The sequence below is a fragment of the Mesocricetus auratus genome, unplaced genomic scaffold, assembly GCF_017639785.1.
Source record: "Mesocricetus auratus isolate SY011 unplaced genomic scaffold, BCM_Maur_2.0 Super-Scaffold_100676, whole genome shotgun sequence".
NCBI classification, from domain to species: Eukaryota; Metazoa; Chordata; class Mammalia; order Rodentia; family Cricetidae; genus Mesocricetus; species Mesocricetus auratus.
Window position 1 is genome coordinate 158,400,748 of NW_024429266.1, and position 21,282 is coordinate 158,422,029.

Consider the following 21,282-nt stretch of genomic DNA (forward strand, 5'->3'; position numbering starts at 1 on the left):
GGTTGATATTGATCGTCAGCTAAGACTGCACAGAGAAGCGTCTAGGAGATTGGTGAGGCATACCGCCGAGTGTGTGTGTGTGTATGTTGGGGGGGGATTTCCAGAGAGGATTAACTCAAGAGAGAAGAGCAATCCTGAATGCAGGTGGCATCATCCTGGAAGCTGTGGGTCCAAGGTAAAATCAAAAGGGAAAAGGAAGAAACCCAACTATTGCAGGCATGTTCTCTGATTCCTGGATGCCATGAAGCAAGCTGTTCTGTCCACCAGACCTCCTACTGTAATGGACTTGGAACAGTTAGCCAAAACAAATCCTTCCTTCCTTAAGTTGTTTATGTATGGTTGGGTTTCAGTGACTGCCAAACCAACACAGCATGTCTGCATGTGAGCATATGTTTCTATACTTATTTCACATATATACAGATGTTAGACTTGCACGATTTATTTATTTATACATTTAAATATAGTCCATTGACTGAGAATAAAGCTAAAAATATAAAAAATAGAGGAAAGGAAGACAACACACTAGTTTGACTTATTCAAAATAACAATATTCAGTTTATAGTATGGCAACCCTTTATTTTCAACCTGTAGCATCTGAACATGAAAAACTTATACTGTCAGCACTGAGTAGTAGGAGACAAAGGACATTGTCCAGACTCCAGAAACTACCTCCTAAAAGTTGGCTTCTGGAGTTTATTAAAGGAAAATGAACTCACTAATAAAATACATTTCCAAAAAGAAGTTAACAGCCAATTCTTCTGAGCTTGGCTTGCCCTATATTTGGCATCAATGCCTTGCAAGTCTAATATACACCAACCCTATGGAAGAAAGGGTAAGAGTCTGTAGCATGGCACTGGTGTTAGCTTATTTATTAAAAATAAAGCATTATTCTCTTTAGTAAATATTTGCAAAATACCTTGCATTTCACTTGTTTCCAAGATTACGATTCTGTCATTATTTGAGGGTCAGAGTCTCTTTCCATGGCCTATGCTTGCAGAATTGAAAACACCTGCACAGAGCCAAGAGCGAGGCAAAGCAAGTTTTTAATTAAACACCAATAAAGGCCAGGAGAGAGAGACAGAGACAGAGAGACTCACTTTTGCTTCTTAATCCTAAAAACCAGAGAGAGAGAAAGAGAGAGAGACAGACAGACAGACAGAGACACACAGAGAGAGACAGACAAACAGACACAGAGATACAGACACAGAAAGAGAGAGAATCACTTTTGCTTTTTACTCCTAAAATCCCAAGATGGAGACAGAGAGAGACAGACAGACAGTGAGACAGAGAGAGAAATAGGGAGACTCACTTTTGCTTTTTACTCCTAAGAGCCCAGGTAAATAAAATAAAATTATAATAACAGCCCTACCACCCTTAACTTCAGTGGGTGAGAGAGAGAGAGAGAGAGAGAGAGAGAGAGAGAGAGAGAGAGAGAGAGAGAGAGAGAGAGAGAGAGAGAGAGAGGCCAATGGGGAGGTAATACCTGGCAAATGGTAAAAGACACCAAGAAAAGAAAGTTAATGGTTTGAGACAACCATCGGCATCTGTCAGGAAAAACAGGACACCTTCCAGAGCCCAGCCACAGGCCTGTCAGGAAATGCCCATCCCTTGCATTCAGAGCTGTTGAGGAATGCAGGGCTGCCAGCCTCCTGCCTGGGGTGGGCACAGAGGGTTCTGGTCATGGGTGAGTTTCCAAGCGGTCTTTGGTGTGCCTGCTTCCCTGTCTGCCCCAACACACATCCCTCATGAAATGATCATCAGAGAAGCCCCACAAATGTGCTCTCTAGCACCTCATACTGACTCATTACTTTCAATGCCGAAGAACCGTAAACACACACCCAAATAAATGCCAGTCCACAAGGCATTCTTCTAGTATGAGCCTTCCAAAGCTTTCCAGAATACAAACAGGCCCCCTGGACAGAGCTGCAGCAATGCTACGTCCTACCATGTGCTGGTACTGGTAATCACAAATGGCCTCCTACGTGCTCCACCCCAGAGCCAGCAAAGTGTACGGCAAGCACACCCACGTGCGCGTCTGACAACAAGTACCTCTTGAGTTCACACCAGGTGCCAGGCACTGTTCCAGAGGACACCGCAGCAAAGTCCCTGTCTACCTCTTACTAACGCCTGGCCTGGAAGGTATAAACGAGCAAATCAACAAAGAGATTCATGAAACCAGAGATCCTAACAGTTATAGAGAAAAATACAGTGGGTAAGGGACGACAGTGAGTTGCATTCTGGGTAGGTGACATGAAAAAGAGAACTTCGGGAGGTGAAGCGGAAGGGCACTGAACACTGCTGGGGATGGAGGTGGGTCATGAGGCTGTAAGAAGAGACCAATACACAAAGGGTGAAGGCTTGGAGGTTATGTTGGGGGACAGCAACACAGCATCAATGAGGGGCAGAGAGGACAGAATTAGAGGGTAAGACCCAGAAGTGGGTGTGTTGGCTGGACGTTGGGTGGACTTGGAAAGAGCATCGTGGAAGCACTCATTGCACAAGTCCTTTCAGTGGTAGTAAGGGCAATTCTTTCTTAGTATCCTGAAAGCCTTGGTTGGACAGGGCAGTGGCTTATTTTGACCTACTTTGAAATGGTCTCTATGATGGTAAGTTTGAAAACAGGCTTCAGGGAAAGATGGGACCAGGAGAGGCCCATCAGGAAGGTGCTGCAAGGGTCCAGCTAAGCCAGGAAGGGAGTCTGGCCCAGAGCTGTGAAGATGAGAAGAATTGATGTTCAGTGTGGAGGTGGAGACAATTTGACATATGGTGGGACTGCCATTTGTAGGGGAGTGGGTTTGGGGGAAGAGAGCAGGGGTGAAATGTGGGTAGCACGTCTAAGATGCAGATCATTCAAGGAGTGCAAACAGCTCAAAATATAAGCCTGAATTTTATCAGAAAGGGTCAACTATAAAGGAAACTCCAAGAGGGTAGGCACTTTTCTTTGGTTCACTACAATATTTCCACAGTTGAGACCTGAGTTGGGGCATAATGGGCCCTTCATAAATATTTGCTGGATTAATGAATGTAATACCTATGTATGTGCATATTCTTGTGTGTGCAGGTACATGTATACTTTCATGCACATGTGAAAGCCAGAAAACAACACACCAGCTGTTAGTCCTCAGATACCGTCTGTCTTGTTTTGTTGAGACAGGGTCTCTCATTGGTCTGGGGCTTGTCAAGTAGGTTAGGATGACTGGCCAGTAAGCATCAGGAATCTACTTGTGTCTGCCTCCCCAGTGCTGGGATTATAGTGCCTGTCTTGCTGCTGCTGCTGTTTTGTTTTAATGTAGGTTCTGGAGCCCCCAACTTGGGTTCTTGTGATTTCAAGGCAAACACTTCATTGACCAAGCCATCTCAGCAACCCCTTTCAATGGCTTCCCACCATACTGGTGAAAATTCCAAAACAGCAAGGGAGTCAGCTGTCCCTTTCTACCTTATGTGGGTTCCAAGGTCCAAACTCAGGCCGCTAATTATATAGCAAGAGCTTTAGCACTGAGCCATCTTCATAGCCCTCCCTTTTAAATAAAGGTCCTGTTTTCACTTAGATAATGAATATTTTATTGCATTTTAATGAGACAAACTAATTTCTGTAAAAATATTTGCTGGCCACTACCCAAGGGCAGTGTGATACTTAGGATATCTGGGTCTCCTAAGCAATCAAAAATCTAAGGTTAATAGCACAGACGATGTACACAGAAAGATGACAAACAACAGGGTCACTATGGTCACATGGGAATCTAGAGTTTAGAGTCCTCTAGGGTGGGGTTTAGGATTAGGAGAACTAGAGTTAGAGCTCTGTTTGGAGATAAAATTGGATGAGCTGTAAGCATTTAGCCTTCCCTGAATAAAACAGGACAACATCAGCATCAGGACTTGAGCAACCGAAAACAGCCATCAAATGATGTGGCCCTCATTTCCCCACACGGTGATCAATTAGCCCCTTTCCAATGATCATAAAGACTGTAATTCTTCATTTGGAGTGATGGGAGAAAGAGGGACAAGGCTCCTCTATATTTTAGAAGCTATAAAGTTTAAACTGTAAGTTGAGAGCCGTGAGTATATGAAGGCAACTATTCAACAAACATCTACCTATTATCCATCTATCTATTATCGTCTATCATTGGCCAGTCAGGCAGCCCCATCAACATCCTTCAGCTATTCTCCATCTACTACCTATTATCCTTCCACATAAAAGTAACTGATTTTAATTAGCAGTACATTAAATTTTTACAACTACCTCAGGGAAACAGATCTCCTAGGGAAAATAGACTATCATTGTCCACATTTAAGCAGACAAAAACTGAGCCTCAGAGAACTCAACATAGCTAATGACAGCTGAGTTAGGATTCGGGTTCATGCTTGTGTATACATGTGTGTGTCTACACATGCATAAACGCCAGAAGACAACCTCAGCTGTCCTTCCTTGTGTGCTGTTCACCTTGTTTTTGGCTGGCCCGTGAGTCCCAGGGATCCACTTGTCAATGCTGGGATTACAAGACATGATACTGTACTCATACTTCTTACAAAAAACATGGGTTCTGGGATTGAACCTCATTCCTTGAGCTTTCAGAGACACACTTTATTGATTGAGCAATCTCTCCAAGCCCAAAATTTGGACTCTTGAAGTCTGGATCTCTAGATACTATTTTCCAGCTTTTCTTCCAGCTCATTCTGAATGGATGAATGAGAGACTCATGGGTCTGATTAGACAAATCAGATCATAATAGGTTCTTTGCCTTCCAACAGCTGAAGACATGATTAGTGACCAGAGGCCTTGTGCCGACTCATCTACAGCACTGTCACCCACTGGCTAATACAGTCATAATACCAGTGACATGGGCTCTTGACGTCTTCATGATGAGCCAAAGACACATCATGCAGAAGTATCCAGTGATACTTGTGTTCCATACATACCATGGCGAAACTTCTGCTTGTGCCATGAAGAAACAGGCACACTAATTTTTACTATACTTCTTTAGACAAACTAGGAAGGATGTGATGTCCCTTAGCAAGAGATGGGCATATTTATCACTGGAGTGCTTGACTAATGGAACTTTGAGATGCAGTTCAAAAATGGGTTGAGAGGAAAATATAGGGGAAGAATAATGCATGTGCACATGTAAGTTTGACAAAGATGGCATAAGTAGTATACATCATTTATAGATAAAAGCAGATGCAGCAAAATTATTATTCTTTAAATTTTCCTGCCAATGTCTGGGTAAGGAGACAAGTTCTGACCTTTAACTCATTGCATTCCTCCTGCCTTAGCTTCCTAAGTGCTGGGATTGTAGACAAACTTTATCTTCACGGAACCCTGAAAATGCTGAGCAGGCATTCTGCTGCTGTCATACCCCCTAGGTGGGACTATTTCTAGGAAAAGGGGGGAGGTACAAAAGAGGTTTCATCTGACTCTGTAATTTCATTACACCACTTGGAAAAATATCAATAATCTGCCTTAAAACTACTGAGAGTTACATATGCTTTTTGTGTTTTTATATATTTTTTCCCTTTTGGGACAGGAAGTTGTTATATAGCTGCTTTATAAAAAAAACACAAAAAACTATGATTCTCCTGCCTCAGCCTCCCAAGTGCTCCAATTCCACCTGGCTCCTTAAAACGGCTTTTTTTCTTTTTCCTGAATGCCAAATATTGTTTGTGTGAAGAACCAAGTGTTTAATGCCCAGTAGCATAGTCAAACTCAGATGGCAAGATTCAAAAAAGCACCCATCAAATGGAAAACAGCTATTCAGCAAAAGCTCTACCCAAACACAACGTTCAACTGACTAAAAGCACTGGGACATTATGAGAGAACGAGACCGGAGAACTTGCTGTATTTACCTGTTTCTTTCACAGCAGGGTTTATTTCAAGATGACCACATGCACATTTGCATACGTAATGTCGATGGAATTACGCAAGAGCCTTCAGTAATTTTTTTCTTCAAAAATGCTTAATTTTTGCCTTCTTTCCATTCTGCAGGTCATACAGTCTTACTTATAAAATTTAGAACCACAGATCTTATTTCTTATTTGAGACATGCAAGCTCTTCCATAACAACCAGTCAGGAGGCCAAAATATAACATTCAGAATAAATCTAAGCAGGGGGTGAACAAGGACTTTTTTTATACTGCAAGAGAAAAACAAACACTCGTTTGAAATGGCAGGAGAGTCCGCTCTTAGCCTTGTGTTTGCCAAGCTGTGTGACGAAAAGTTCACAAACATATTTTAAAGACTGCGAGACTAAATTCGTTGACCTTAAATGCTATGATGCTGAAAAATATATTTATGTTATGTAATGGGCTAAAAAAAGTAAAGGCCACTTTGCTTTTCAGAGCGAGAATGAATGAGGAGCTTAGCTTTGTGCTGCTAGTTGGTAGCTAGGTGTAGCAGTTAGTAGTAACTAGTACTTGATCCCATGGCTACCCAATCTCTTCAGCAGAAACAGGTGACTGTCAAGTGGCCATTCTGAACGTTGTGCAATTTTTAATAGGTGAATCCTGCATCTTCCTGTTCGTGTGGTCTTCACCCTGCACTTCCTTCCTGCTGGCCCTGATTTAGTTCCGGCCTGGGGCCAGCACCTGTTGGGAGGCATTTGTAGAAGATGCTATGATGTATTGCCAGGCTGATCCTCCTCAGCTGTTGGGAGCACAACGGACGGAAATTGCCCTCCCTTTAAAGAGAGTTGCCTCTTCCAAGGGTAGCCCAGCTTTCAAGGGATACCTTCAATGAGGGACTATGGGGCGAGAGAGGAAAGTGAGTGCTCTTGTTCCACTGAGGGATAACTCTTGGCTTCAGAGCTACCTGTGGAGTCAGGTGTGGTTTCACTGATTGTGAACTGTAACTGAACTTCTCGTTTGCTTAACTCTTCCCTCTTCCTGGTCTTCTGCACATGAAACAATCCTCACAGGCCTGTTGATAACCTTCCTGCTTATTTAGCCCAGTCTGATCGCTAAGCAACAAAATCTGCACCAGCTTGTATGCTGTTCTTGGCTCTCATTTATGCTGAGATGGGTGTATTATGGAGCTTCTTGGAGGCTGTGCATCTGTTTTCCAGACCCTAGAAGGCACTACACTTTCCTGGAAACTGGCATTACTGTGAACATTCTATGAGCCTGAAAGACAGTAATGAACTGTGCTTGTCACCAGGTGACAGGCTGGATAGCATGGGGAAATTCAAACCTTAAGTTCTGTATGACCCTGGGCACTTTGTTATCACTACTGCATGTGTGCAATGCCCACAGGGGTCAGCAGAGGGCATTGGATTCTCTGGGACTCAGGTTGTTGGCAGTTAGGAACCATTATGTGGATGCTGGGACTTGAACTCACTCTATCCTGAGTAATGCACCAACATTGCCAACATAACTTTCTTGATCCCCTTCCCTTCCGGCCTCCATTATTCTACCCTCTTGAAATCTACCAGCCTCACTACTGCCAGCATTAGTTCTAAGTCAGCTCCCTCTCCTAAAAGTCTGAAGGAAAATGTCAAAAGTACAAGATCACTTGATGGCAGGTGTTACACTCAGTCCAGATTGCTCTGCTACTCTTTCTGCTCACCAGGCTCTGAAGAAATCCCTTTCACCCAAATGCCCTTCTGTTTCCCTTCACCTGCAGAATTCTGCTTGTCCTTCAAAGACCAGCACAGGAATCATCCCCTCCAGGAAGTCTCCCGTTGTCTGCCTTTCAGATTACTCTTGACTGGTGTAAAAGTAAGCTGAGTACTTATCTTGAACATTTTAAAAAATTAAAACCTTAAATTTTTGCACTGTGTATGCATTTGGGTGGGGTACTTGTGTTTGTGTGTGTGTGTAATGGTCAGAGAAGGACATTAGGTGTCCTCTATTGCTTTTTCTTATTTCCTTCAGACAGGGTCTCTCACTGAGTCAAAGCTTAATTTGGCAAGGCTGACTGACCAGTGAGCTGTGATATCTGATGCTGGGTTTACAAATACATGTTGCTGTACTTAGCTTTTTGTTTGAGTACTGTGGATTCGAACCCAGGTCCTCATGCTTGCATAGCAAGCACTCTCTGCAGTAAGCCATTTCCCCAGCCCCTAGATTTTTGATGAGAAAATCTTTTGAATTCTGTTTTTTTCTTGTGGTAGAATTGTGGACTTTTCTTCTCTTAACATTCTTTACCCTGCACTGCTTTTCAAAAATTTGTTTGTACTCCAGAGATTGGCAAATGTTTTCTGTAAAGGGGAAGGTGGTAAAAGTTTTTTTTCAGATTTTTACCAGTCATTTAACTCTAAGCCACAGATGAACATTCCACCCTTGTAGTAGCAATGCAACCACAGATGGGTAATGCATGGTTGTGTGACAATAAAACTTTATTCATAAAAACAGAAGGCAGACCAGTTTCAAGAGTGTAAAATGAGGGATCAGAGCAAGAAAAGTGAATGTGTTTTAAAACAACAGAGAACACCAAATGCTTGGTGAGGAATTGTCTTGGCATCACATGACTTTTCCCAATCAAGCTAGGGAGATAGGAGATACAAAACTAACTCTGTGGATCATCATAGATAAATTATCTCAGAAACCTGACTACAAGATGCCTATGGCTTCCTAGATTTATGTATGGGCTTATAAAGAATATGGGACCTGTAGGGAGAGATGTACCTGCAGCTTTGGCCACGACTCAGCAGGCGTGGCTGCAGGTAGGGGAAGGAAGAAGGGAATAAGAATAGGAGGGGCACCCGGGGCATGCTCTCTTGCTTAGATCCTGACCGTGTTTCAGAGACCACAGAGCACTCCCCAGCTTCCCCTGTAAGTGATTTCTATATTTAATAAAGTATCCTAGACCCCTTCTTTTCCCGGTGCAGTTTCCCTATCAGGGACCACCAGAAGAGAAACTTCAAATACCCTACATCTAACCCATACATGAATGAATTGCTGCCTTCTTTCTTAGTGAACATTTACCCACTGAAGATGGGAACTTAATTTCCATACAGCTTTTCTCAGGTACAAAACCAATAGCAATACTGTCAGTGACCTTTTATCACAGACACTCTGAGCTCAGTGCTAAGGGTTTATATAAGCAAGAACTGGCTTTTATTAAGCATTTTTTTAATGCCAGCGAAGTGTCGAGTGTTTTATGAATATATCTCATGAGTATCCCATGAACGCAGTTACAGCACTTCCTTGTTACCCAGGAGGAAATGAGGGTCAGAGGGGGGAAGTACTTTGTACAAGGTCAGGCTTGGTCAAGTGGAGCCTGCAGACTCTTCAAGTCCTAAATGCTGTGACTTCTCTTCTGTGCCAGCTGCCTGTCCCAGAGGAGCTGATCCAGCCTCTCCTAGTCACTTAAATATCCCCGATTCGGTTCAAGTTGCGTCCTGTTGGAGGCAATGACTCCATTCAAGGTTTGTAGGAAATTCTACCTTGGGGACTCTGGTGAGGAGAAAATCCAACCCCAAATAACAAACTGAGAGCTTTGTTAGAACATGCCACACTTCACAAAAAGCAAAAAGAGTTGATCCTTTGTTAACAATATTCCCTCAACACTTTTTAAGTCACACGAGCAGATAATTAATTACTATGATGCATGCTATCCAGGAGAGGTATGAGCAGGACAGACAAGCAGCTGAAGAATGAGCTTTGAGAATTTTGCCTAAATTAAAGGTGAGTTCTCAAGTCTGGTACCTGGATCAAACTCCAATCTTCCCTTACACAGTGGGTCTTTGTCAAACAGTCTCAGGGGAACCTCTCTTCCTGCTGTTTACTTAGCTCCATTACTACAAAAATGCCTTATAGTAAATGCCTTCATTATTCATCGTTTGTTGGCAAATTAAATCATTTGCTGTTCCAGCATCTAGAAGTAGAGGAAGTGTTCAATTCCAAGGAAACTATGCCTTCCCAGCTTTGCCAGCCAGGCAATAACACTACTGCCAACTGCTTTATGAATAGGTGAAGGATCATCTTTCAAGTGTAGTATATGAATAAACAAAACACCCTAGGGGCCTGCCAGATATTTCAGGTAATGGATAGCTCCTGCCCCACCCTGATCTCTCTCTAGAGTGATTCTGCATTGGGTTTCCTCACAAACAAGACCATTGAGACTAGAAGCAAGAAAACTGACACCTTAAAAAAATCAACAAGATGTTTAAAAAAAGCATGGACTCAGTAACATATGTGACTCTGGTGTGCCCAGCAGCATACTGGGCAGAATAGTAGCATATCATTCTGCACAATTTCTAATTGAGAATTTTAGGATACCAATACAAGTATTCTTGTCATGAGCCCCAACATTCAATTCAAACAATTGCAGCAAAAACACTTTAAAAGGTGTTTGTGTCTTCATCTTTGGACTTACCTTGAGGAATAACCTTTTTATTGAGAGAATGTTTGATTTGAGATTCCCATTATGTGGAGACATAGCTGCTTGCATTTCAAGTGTGTGTGTGTGTGTGTGTGTGTATGCAAGCCCTCAGAAATGTGTGTGCCTGAAGGCCAGAGGAGGATTTTAGGTGTCCTGCTCTATCACTCTGTCATAGTTCCCTGAAACAGGGTCTCTCACTGAAGCTGGAAGTAGAATTGTAGACAGAAAGCCCCATCAATCCTCCTGTCTCAATTAGCCAAAGGCACACATGGCCTCACCCAGTTTCTTACATACATTCTGAGCATTTGAAATCAACTCCTCATACTCGTATAGCAACTTTGCTCACCCTTTGAGCCATGGGGCCCATGCTTGCATTTTAATCAATGTTGTACCCTTCCTTTGTTTGGCAGAGCTTTGGGGAGGGCTTTATATAATCAATGGATTGAACCATGGATGGATTCATAACTGAGTGGAATCTGTGAAAGGTGGAGGCCTTGATCAGAGGAAATGGGTGAGCAGGATCATGCCTTTGAAGGGCACCTCTTTTCCATGGAGCTATACTCTATATCTGTATCCTGGCTACCAGGATGTAGGCATCCTTCCCTTGCCATGATCTTCCACTATGATGCTTTTGCCTTGCTATAGGCCTAAAAGGATGGAAACAGCCAATCATCCTGGACTGAAATCTTGAGCCTGAAATCCTCCCTTCTAAGCTGTTTTCTCAGAAATTTGTCAGAGCATCAAACATGGACCAGCCCAAGCAAGTATGTGGTTAGCTGGCCCTACCTCATCCCCAGTTTCAGAAACTGCCTTGTACTCCAGTCGGTCAATCTGGTGTTTCTTACTCCTTTTGTTCATTATTATCACCTTAAAGAGTCTTTTATTTTAATGTATGCTTTTGTTTGGCCAACTCATTCCTCATTTAAAAAATTCTTTATTTGTGCTTTTTTTGTTGTTGTTGGTTTTTCGAGACAGGGTTTCGCTGTATTGTTTTGGAGGCTGTCCTGGAACTAGCTCTGTAGACCAGGCTGGCCTCGAACTCACAGAGATCCATCTGCCTCTGCCTCCCGAGTGCTGGAATTAAAGGTGTGCGCCACCAACGCCCAGTTTTTGGGTATATGGGCACCATGGGTATCAGTGGGGGTCAGAGGAAAACTTGTAGGTGTTTGCTCTAATTCTACCATGTGGGTTCTGGGGATTGGAATCAGGTCATTAGACTTGGGGGCAAGCTCATTTACCTGCTGAGCCAGCTCACCGACTCCCCCTTTTGCTTTTAATGTCATACATTGTATATTTGCTTATGTATTATTATGCCTCACATGTGCTAGGCAAGTGCTCTACCAGTGAACTAGCTACGCACCAGTCTGAGGAAGAAGCTTCTTTAAAAATCTTTCCCAGAAATCATTTTTTCTCCTTTTGGGTTGTATCATGCCACTGAGAATGCATGGAGAGTAATCCTGTTCCCTGTGCCAATCAGGGCATGGCATCGTGGTAGTGCATGGCATCGGGAGGACACACCCGACATTAGTGGCCCAGAGGATACACAGGGATTTTTTTGAGAGTTAGGTGGATATTAGAAATTCACTTTCTTTCTGCATATGTTGATTTGTAAGCATGATGAATGGCTACAGTTAGCAGAGACCAGGAGGAAAGGAGTCTGTTGCGGATAAGCCAATAACTGAACATAACCAGACTGGGGAATAAGCACAGGGCCCTCATCAAACCACACCTCGCGTTTATTCTACAAGTAGAGTTGTAAGCTGTGGCGCCGTCACTTCTTTCTACTCTGTTTCTAGTTCTGAGTTAGGCCTCTTACTGCAGTAAAAAGAGATGCTAGATGATAGATAATATTTACTGGATGCTTTCCAAGCCCTAGGCAGTGTGCTAATATTCTACACGCCAATTAACTCTTATTAACCTCTTTAATTAGCATTGTTCTATGCCTCACTTTACAGAGGATGAAAGGGAAGCATAGGAAGGTTAATTTCCCCATGGTCCCACACAGAAAGAGCTTCGATTCATCCCTGGCCTATCTTGGGGGCTGAGAGTAGAAATCATTTTCTTTACTGCTTTCAGTCTATATAATCCATATCACTATTTTATTGCTCAGCATTTCTATTTTCATTTGCTTGGGTATGTTTTTGTTGTTGTTTTTGGGAAAATGATCTCTCTAAGCTAGCGATGGAGCTCGCAGGTAGAGCATCCACCTAGAACGACCAAGGCCCCTGGGTTCCACACCCAGAACTAAGCAAACAGACATCTTTAAAAACAACCAAGCAACTAGGTCTATGTCTCAATCTGGGATACTGGATAGCAAGCCCCAGGCCAATGAGAGACCCTGTCTCAAAACTAAGGTGTGTGATATTCCTGAGGAGTGACACACGTGCACATGTGCCACACATGCCTGCATACATGTGTGTACCCACACACTCATGAATTCATACACACAAATCATTTTCAAAATGAAAAAGAGAAGCAAAGACTCTTGGGTTTTTGGATCCTTCATTTCTAAATTGCTCAGTAACAGCATTAGCAGTAAGCCACAAATCATCTGAATCCATGGCCGGCGGGGAACAGAGCCTATCTGGTTGCCTACGATATTTGTGCTCTCTTAATGAAAGTTTCTCAAATATTAGAAAGAAAAGGCAGCTCTATGCAGAAGGTGTGTACCTACTCTATAGACAAAACTGGGCAAGCACTTCCCAAGAAAGAAACAGTCTGAAAGGCAGACATGCCAGGCTCCCAAAGACCAGGGATGTCGCCAGATGGGCTCTATTTAGTGTTCCCTAATGCTCTCAAGCCCCAGCAGCCTTCCAGGGCTCTCACTATGCCCTGCTGGTTCCATTTCAAAATGCATAATATCACAGACATGTTAGGCAAACCAGGAGCCATGAAAGCAGAGGTTAAAGTGGTCTTTGTATTTTAACAAGGATGGAAAGGGAACATTCATCCCTCAGAACTCTCGGTCTGTCCTGAGCTGGCCTTTATTCTGTCTAGTTGATGGAAGACTATGACTTTTCAAAAATCAAAGCTGGGTCACATGAGGGAGACACTATGACAGATACATTTCAGCCCTATTAGGAATAGGGTCAGGTTACCTGTGGGGGTTCCAAAAATTGTAACAAACTACTCCATACCCAGGAAACAAGCCCAGGTGAAATCTTCATAATTTAATAACATAGTTTTTAAATTTTATCTTAAAGGAATTAAAAACCAAAACAGAGCACTTTAAAACCCATATACTGCCGTTCACAAAAATCCAGGCAAGTTGATGTCCCAGAGAGGAGAAATGGTCTCCTCATTGGGCAAAGCTGCTACAGATTTTGCCTTCAAGATAGGGCCAGCAAAGCAATAAAGAGACTGTTGTGTTGTGTGACAGATTAAATCCAAGAGTAAGCTTTCCAGTGCTTGGCCAAACCACCCTTCCCTTCCCTAGCCTCTCAGCCTCCCACAAACTGCTCAGAATTTGCTATCCTTCCTCCCCAGTCAACACAGCACAGAATCAGCTTTTCCTGGCTGTTCTCTGCAATCTGGGGCTGCCTTGTGGAAAAGTGCAATAAAATCAGAAGGGAGAAGGTAAATTCACTAAGACATGCTCTGACAGCAAGCAATGATGGGAAATCATAGCTTCTGAAATGGCCACCCCCAATGAAATGAAGTAGAAATAATCCTCTCAACCTCCAAGTCTCTTTCCACAAAAGCTCTGCGGCAAAGCCACAACCCCCTTTGCTAGTGCCAGCAGGTATCTCCATTACTTTGGTGTGTGTATGGGAGAAACTCCCAAGTGGCCCCATGCCCAACTGGAGAAAAAAAAAATGTCAGGTCACCGTTACCCAGAGCTGCTGAGGATTTGGCCCCAGCACCAAGCTACCCGCTAGAAGTTGAAAACAAAGATATCTGAAGCGTGAGGTTATGAAATCATACAGGTGGACCCGCTCCCGGCTGAGCGCCCGGCATCCCGCAATGGCCCCAGGCGCGGGCTCCCAGGCTCACCTGGTACACGTCCCGCAGCCCGCACCACGACCGCAGCACCTGGTGGCAAGCCCGCAGCCTCTCGGTGTACCATCTCCGCAGCGTGGACACGGTCAAGTTCCACACGAAGCGACTGCCGCTGAATAGCAGGTCCTCCACTCCGCACATGAACACCGAAGCCATTGCCGCTGCTTTCTCTCCAAGCCTGGAGTCCCTGATACTGGGCTCGCTAAGCTGCTGCAGCTGACAACCCCTGGGGGTCAGATCTGCCACCAAACTCGCCTTTCACTGTGTGTCCTGGCCAGGTTGGGGCGGCATGCCCCGGGATTGGGCGTCCGCCAGCCAACGGCTGCGGCTGGCACGGAGGCTGTGTGTCACCCCGCCCGCCCTCAGCGCCAGCTTCCTAAGCTCCACCAGGCCAGCCCTGGGCGCTCCCTGGGCGCGGGAAGCCCTGGCCAGTGAGGACTCCCCGCGGCGCTGCTCCAGGGCACAGGATGGCTAGTGGATCCCAGCAACTCTTTGCAGGCCTGGTGGGGAGCTGCATTTCTGAGGGTTTGCACACACACACACACACACACACACACACACACACACACACACACACACACACACAGAGCTCGGGGACCCCTTTATTCTATTCTATACCTCTCTGCCTTGCATCTTGCTCTGTCTCTGTCCACAACTCACTGATAAACACCTTTGGAAAAGCCACAGAAGCAGAAGGAAAAAAAATCAGTAGCATCTCCCTTTAGATCTCACCCCTGGGGGAATTGTGCATGTTTTCTTGGCTCTACTGAAGCCAGATGAAGAGCTTCAATGCAACAGTGTTGTGCATGTCTCTGGACTGTCTTTGTTCCTACTTGAGGGTCTCCAAAAACAATGCCAGCCTCCTGTGGCCACAAGCAAAGCAAGTCCCCTGACACTTCTACGAGTCCAGTTCCAGGGTAGCTGTGAGGTCAGAGGAAAACAAGGCGCTTTTGGTCCTCTACAAACAGCGTCCAGTTGTGTCTCACTGGGAGACCAGAAACTTCGAAAGAGGATCCTGGTCAGTGTGTATAATAGTCAGGCTCAGGACAAGCCTAGCTACAGCTGGCATCACAAACCAGAATAGGGAGCTTGTCACTCAAAAACAAATAAGAAATGAGCAAATAAAGAGAAAAATGAAAACTGTTCCTCACTCAAGAAGCTGTGGGACAATCCGTGCTTTTTGAAGTCTCCCAAGGGGACTAATACGTCTAAGGCATTTGAAAGGGGGAATCTAAGGCACCCCAAGTCTGTATTTTCCTTTTGAATGTTTGTATACTGCAGTCCCCCAGAATCCTATCCCATTTCTCAGAGCAACCCCAATTGAACCCAGTTGATCACGTAAGACACACAGACATGAGAGTACAAGAGGGGATACCTGGGAGAGGAGACCAGCAGGAAACAGAGGGAGCCAGGAGAGGGCAATGGGGATGAGTATGATCAAATTACATTATTCATGTGCATGAAAGCATCACACATAGTCATTATTACATATAAATATATGCCAATAATGATAATAACAAAACCCCCACTCACTGTACCAGCTTTCAGGATGGAGATATGCTCAGGTGTTTTTCTCTGAATCCACCTGCTGGACAACGGTGAGCCTCTCACTGGTGGATTCACACCTGCACTATTATCTTTGCTGCTAAGTGGCCAAAAGGTAAGATGCCAAAGCTTTTCTTCCTGACTAGCTCCCGAGACCTCAGGACAGAATACTGGCCAGTTGATCAGCTTCATTCCATGGTTTCAAATGTGCCTTTAGCATCTTAATTCGGGTGAAACACAAGCATTTAAAACAACACAAAAATCTATCCTAAAAACAAAGCAAAACAAGATAAAAAAAAAGTCCCGCTGATTTCAAAGTGGCTGCAATTGGAAAACGTTTAAAATAATTTTTGCTTGGGGTTCTGTAAGATTCATAGACACAACTACTCTGAGAGTGGCTGATGTTTGTTGGCAGTAACCTGTCTGCCTGTCCTCCCATTCGTATTTCCATGCTGACTGTACTTCACCAGGACAATAGCTATGGGGTTTACACACAATCGGATCGAGGAGGTTTTACTGAACTGGAATAAAATGAACCAAGCATAATTTGGAAAAGAAATGTCACCTTGCTAATGGGAAATTACTGAACTTCAAAAAAATGGCCTGCTAGAGTAAACCATGGATACACACATCTTTTTTTAATGATGCAGTTGGTTCAGTTCTCGGAAATGTCAGGCAGCCTAGGGAATACCAGAATAACACCCCCAACAGGTCAATTACCAGTGTCTCGTGACACTGTCCTCTGAGGAAAGACACTCTCAAGACACTTGGGCAGGTACTGATCAGGTCTCATGTCAGCAGTCAATTGTACCCTGGGACGTTTTCACTCAAGGTCCCAAAGCCAGGGCTTAAGAGAACTTTCCTTCTCCCTTCCCCTTTCACGTGTACGTGAGTATGTGCACCCATGCTTGCTCACGTGGAAGTCAGAAGTAGATGCTGATGCTGTCTTCAATCACTTGTCCACATTATTATCATTCCTTCCATCGGGGGCATAAAGAGTCCGGCTGACCTCAAACTTACAATATAGCCAGGATGGTCTCGAACTCGTGATCCCCCATCTCTATCTCCCAAGTGCCGAGATTGCAAGAAAGTACTACCACTACACCCAGTTTATGTAGTACTGGAGATTAAGTCAAGAGCCTGTGCATGCTACGCAGGTAGATATTCTGGCTGAGTTATATTCCCAACCCCTCCACTTTATTCTTCCAGACAGGTCAAGTCTAGAGCTCACTTCTTGGCTAGATTGACTGGCTAGTGTGCCCCCAAGATCTGCCTGTCTCCTCCTCCCAGTTCTGGGGTTACAGGCACTCATGTTCACCTGGCGGTTATTACTTGAGTGCTAAGGATCCAAACTTAGGTCCTCAGACTTGCAATACAAGCACTTGGCCCACTTAGCTGCCACTCTCACCCCTCCCCCTGACCGAGGCCTGGACAACTTTTTAGAAAGTGAGACATGGTATATTACATGGTTTGCCAGACCAGTCAGTCAGCAGCACTTGGGGGCTTGCTCAGGTTGTAAGTTTTCAGGCTACATGTGTACCAGCAGCCATGGGATAGATGTTAGTGATCTCACTTTTCACCTGGTCACAGAGAATTCCAATTAACATTAAAATTGTCACCCTGAGAAGGAGGAGAATAGTGGATGGGCGCTAAACCTGGTTTCAAACCCTGAGTGCCTTGAATATACCCCTTAAATAATAAAAGTCTGACTGTCCTCAGGTATGACATGGGCACATTTTCAGCGCCCGCTATGCAGGGTCGGGGAAAGATCAAGCCAACATGCTCTTCAGGATGTGTTTAGAGTGGTGGTTGACAAAAAGCAAGCATCCAGGACAACTAGCCGCCCTCACTACCAAGAGCAGGAATTGTCTGAACGTTTTAGATTTAGACAAAACAATAAGTAAAATATATATTAAAATTTTATATTATGTGTGTGAGTACTGGAGTTGCAATTGTGAGCTGCCATGTGGGTGCTGGGACTCGAATCCAGTCCTCTTGAAGAGTACCCAGTACTCTTAACCACCAGCCCATCTCTCCAATATGCATTTTTAAAGCTGGCTATGGTAGTCTGTGCTTGTAACCTCCATGCTATGGAGACAGAGATGGGCAGAATGCTGGGATTTGCTGGCCTAACCTAATCCTGAAGCTTCAGGTCAGTGACAGACCATGTTTGAAAAACAAAAAACAAAAAACACAGCAACAACAAACTAACAAACCAATAACAACAACAAAAACCAAGCTGGAAATCTCTGGCCTAAACATGCACATACATGTGCATAAGTGCTTGCACCCATACATGTACCCACACAAGCATGCGGACATGCACACACAAATGTGCTGCTTTGAAAATAATTTTTAAATGACTCTGTAGGTCATTTCCCTTTGCTGAGGGTAAGGGTCAGATGTGACTTGCTTTGAAGTTCATTTCTGATGCTCTGTTTCAAGTTCTCCAAAATGCATTTAGAAGCTCAGTCTTGCCCACCAGAGCCGGCTTTTCCTGTGGACTTAGGAAAACGGAGTACTCTTAAAGCTGGATGTAAGACAGAAGCCATCGTTCCCACCAAACACAGGTATAGATGCTTCCTCCTCCACTCCAGGAACTGAGGAGGGTGCAGCTGAACAGAGGTGGGGAGCAGCAGAGTAAAAGGGCAGCCTGGATGACCCGCCCCAGGGTAGGGCCAGATCCCAGACACACACCTTAAAGCTGGTCTATAATTTTCCATGGGAAGAGAACTACATTACACCATTAGAAATCTGTCTTGTTTCCCCCTGTTAGCTCAAGAAGCAGGTTTCCCCTCTCCCCAGCATCAGAGCTCCCTGTAACACACCGTAATTTCCTGGAGCTCTCTCCAGAGGGCTGGGAGATACTTTGGCTGACAGCATTACCCACACACATGGGAGTGCTGCTGTGGACGTCAAAGACCATTTGTCATCCTCCCCGAGGCTTCTGTAGACTCTTCTTTAAACAACCAGCAGGAAGGAGCGCAACAGTGAGTACCAGGAAGATGGTACACACCAACGACACCTAGAAAGGGAGAGGCAGCCAGCTCCAACACGGCCTCCTGTGGCTCCCACTGCATATGAAAGAGTCCATCTAAGCTGGGTGTGACGATGCAATCTTAGCACTGGAGAGGCCGAGGTAGACAGAGCTCAAATTTAAGAGTAGCCTGGGCTACACGATCAATTCCATTCCCACCTTGGTTACCAAAGGGAACCCATCCCTAAAGAGCAAGAAGAAAAAAGAAATGAGTTCTTCTAACATCTGTGGACATTGTCCACATTTTCAAGCTCTGAAAACCCATGGACATCTGACCCAAGGCTTAAGGTGGACAAAGTAAAGTCTTGCTCAATGGTTTCCAAATAAGAACAGTTTTTCATTCCTCCTTTAAATCTGTGCAATGTTCGCATGTATTTCTGGTTGTCACAACCAAGGAGTGTTCCTGGCGTCTAGTTAATAGAGGCCTGGGATATTGCTCAGCATGCTGCAATGCACATGACAGTACCCCAGCATCAGAGATCTAGGGTGGAAGGACCCTCAAGTCTAGTTAAACTCCACACCCTGCTTCTTCCCTCCTGTGACGTCTACCATTTAGAAACATCCTCCCTAAAGGGCCAGCAGGAGACAAAATGAAGCAATCACTCTGTTTCAGCTTTCACACCCCACAAAGTATAAGGAACTCAAAGCCTTCAAAGATAGAACTGGAATTCTGTTTCCTACTGTTTCATTTTCTCTTTAAAATATGTATAATAAAAAGAAGGCATAATTTTCATCAAAAGCTATTGATATTTTCTTGCTTTACTTTTGGCTTATTTTGTTTAAGTTAAGCTTTTCCTTGGTATTTTGTTTGTTTCTTGAGACAATGTCTCATGATATAGTTAAATCTAGCTCGAAACTCACTATGTTTTGTAGTTTGAATAAGAATGGTTCCCATGGGCTCAATTTGAATGGTTGGTCCCAAGTTGGCTGAACTGTTTTGGAAAGGATTAGGAGGCGTGGCTTTGCTGGAGGAGGTGTATCACTTGGGGTGGGCTTTGAGGTTTCAAAAGCCCATGCCAGGCCCAGTCTGTCTTTCCCTCACTCAGCCCACTCCTACTTCAGATAAGATGTAAGCCCTCAGCTACTCCTCCAGCACCATACCTACCTGCCTGACGCCGCACTCCTGGCCAGGATGGTCTTGGATTCACCCTCTGAAACTGTTAGCAAGCCCCAATTAAATGTTTTCTTTTATAAGTTGCCTTGGTCATGGTGTTTATTCACAGCATTAAAAAAGTAACTGAGATATCATGTAACTCAGTCTGGCTTTGTGCTCGGGCTCCTGCCTCAGCCTCCTGAGTGCTGGAATTACAGGCATGTGTCCCCAGGCCTAGCTCTTTGGATTTAAAAACATTTTTCCCTCCTAGGCTGACCCCAGGGTGGAGCATTAGTCCTTCTCCAGGGACATGCGCTGTTGTGAAGATGTCTCACCACAGACAAGGCAGGGCAAGGCCACTTGCAGTTAGCTTTTCCCTGCTCTGTGAGGAATCCCACAGCACCGCCCTCCCAGAAGCAGGGCAGCCTGGCATAGCTCCCCTTGCAAAGATCATCACGTCTTCTGGAAGGTGTTTATGACTATGATAGTTGATCTTGGTTGTCAATTAAATGGGACTTAGGATACCCATGAAAACAAGTATGTCTCTGAGGGACTTTCTCTACTGGGTTAAGTGAGAAGATCCAGCCTATATGTGGGCAGCATCATTCCACGTGTGAGGCTCCCAGACTGAACAAAAAGAAGAGAGTGAGCACTGGCCTTCATCTGTTTCATAATTGCAGACTTATGACCAATGGTCAGCTTCCGTGCCTCTGCTTCTTAAGTACAGTCATAAGGAGACAACTGCCTCAACACTCCCATTGCCAGGTTCTTGTTAGACTTTCTCTAAAACAGCCATGAGAACAGTAACTAATACAGTGACTTCAGGCTTTGCCCACTAAATCCTAGTAGTACCCAGGTCATCACAACAGCAACACCAAAAAGCCTTCCACAGATTCTACATGTTATTGTGCAAACTAGTCCTCCCCTGAAACCACCCCTGGACATTGGGGAAGTCTTATCCCTCTAACCATTATACTGGCTGGCACAGAGCAGGCAGTCTCTAACTGCTGACTGACCTGAACAACGAATGACTGTCTCAGCAGCGAATACAGAAAGCCATCCATCCAGTCTCCAAATACATACTTGTCTTTGCCAACATCCATCATTTGTACCATGTGTCAGGCAGGGACCCAAGCAACACACTCAGAACACACGGTGGCAGAACTGGGACCATCTCTGCCTAAGAGGGCATACAAGGAGGATCAGAATGTCAGATGTTTGAGGGAGGACCATAAAGGAGCAGGCATTGCCACAGGGGGATCACAAGAGGCATGTCATGCAGTGTGGAGTCAG

The 21,282-nt window shown here is 44.6% G+C and overlaps 1 protein-coding gene across 1 annotated transcript in view; it reads right to left on the bottom strand.

Annotated features, from left to right (window-relative positions):
- Window positions 1-14,643, bottom strand: part of Frmd4b (FERM domain containing 4B) — a 189,310-nt gene extending 174,667 nt beyond the window's left edge. The window contains 1 exon segment of the mRNA XM_040737352.1: window positions 14,309-14,643. Coding sequence (XP_040593286.1) covers window positions 14,309-14,470 — 162 coding nt within the window. The 5' untranslated portion in view covers window positions 14,471-14,643.
- Window positions 14,644-21,282: the final 6,639 nt, after the last annotated feature.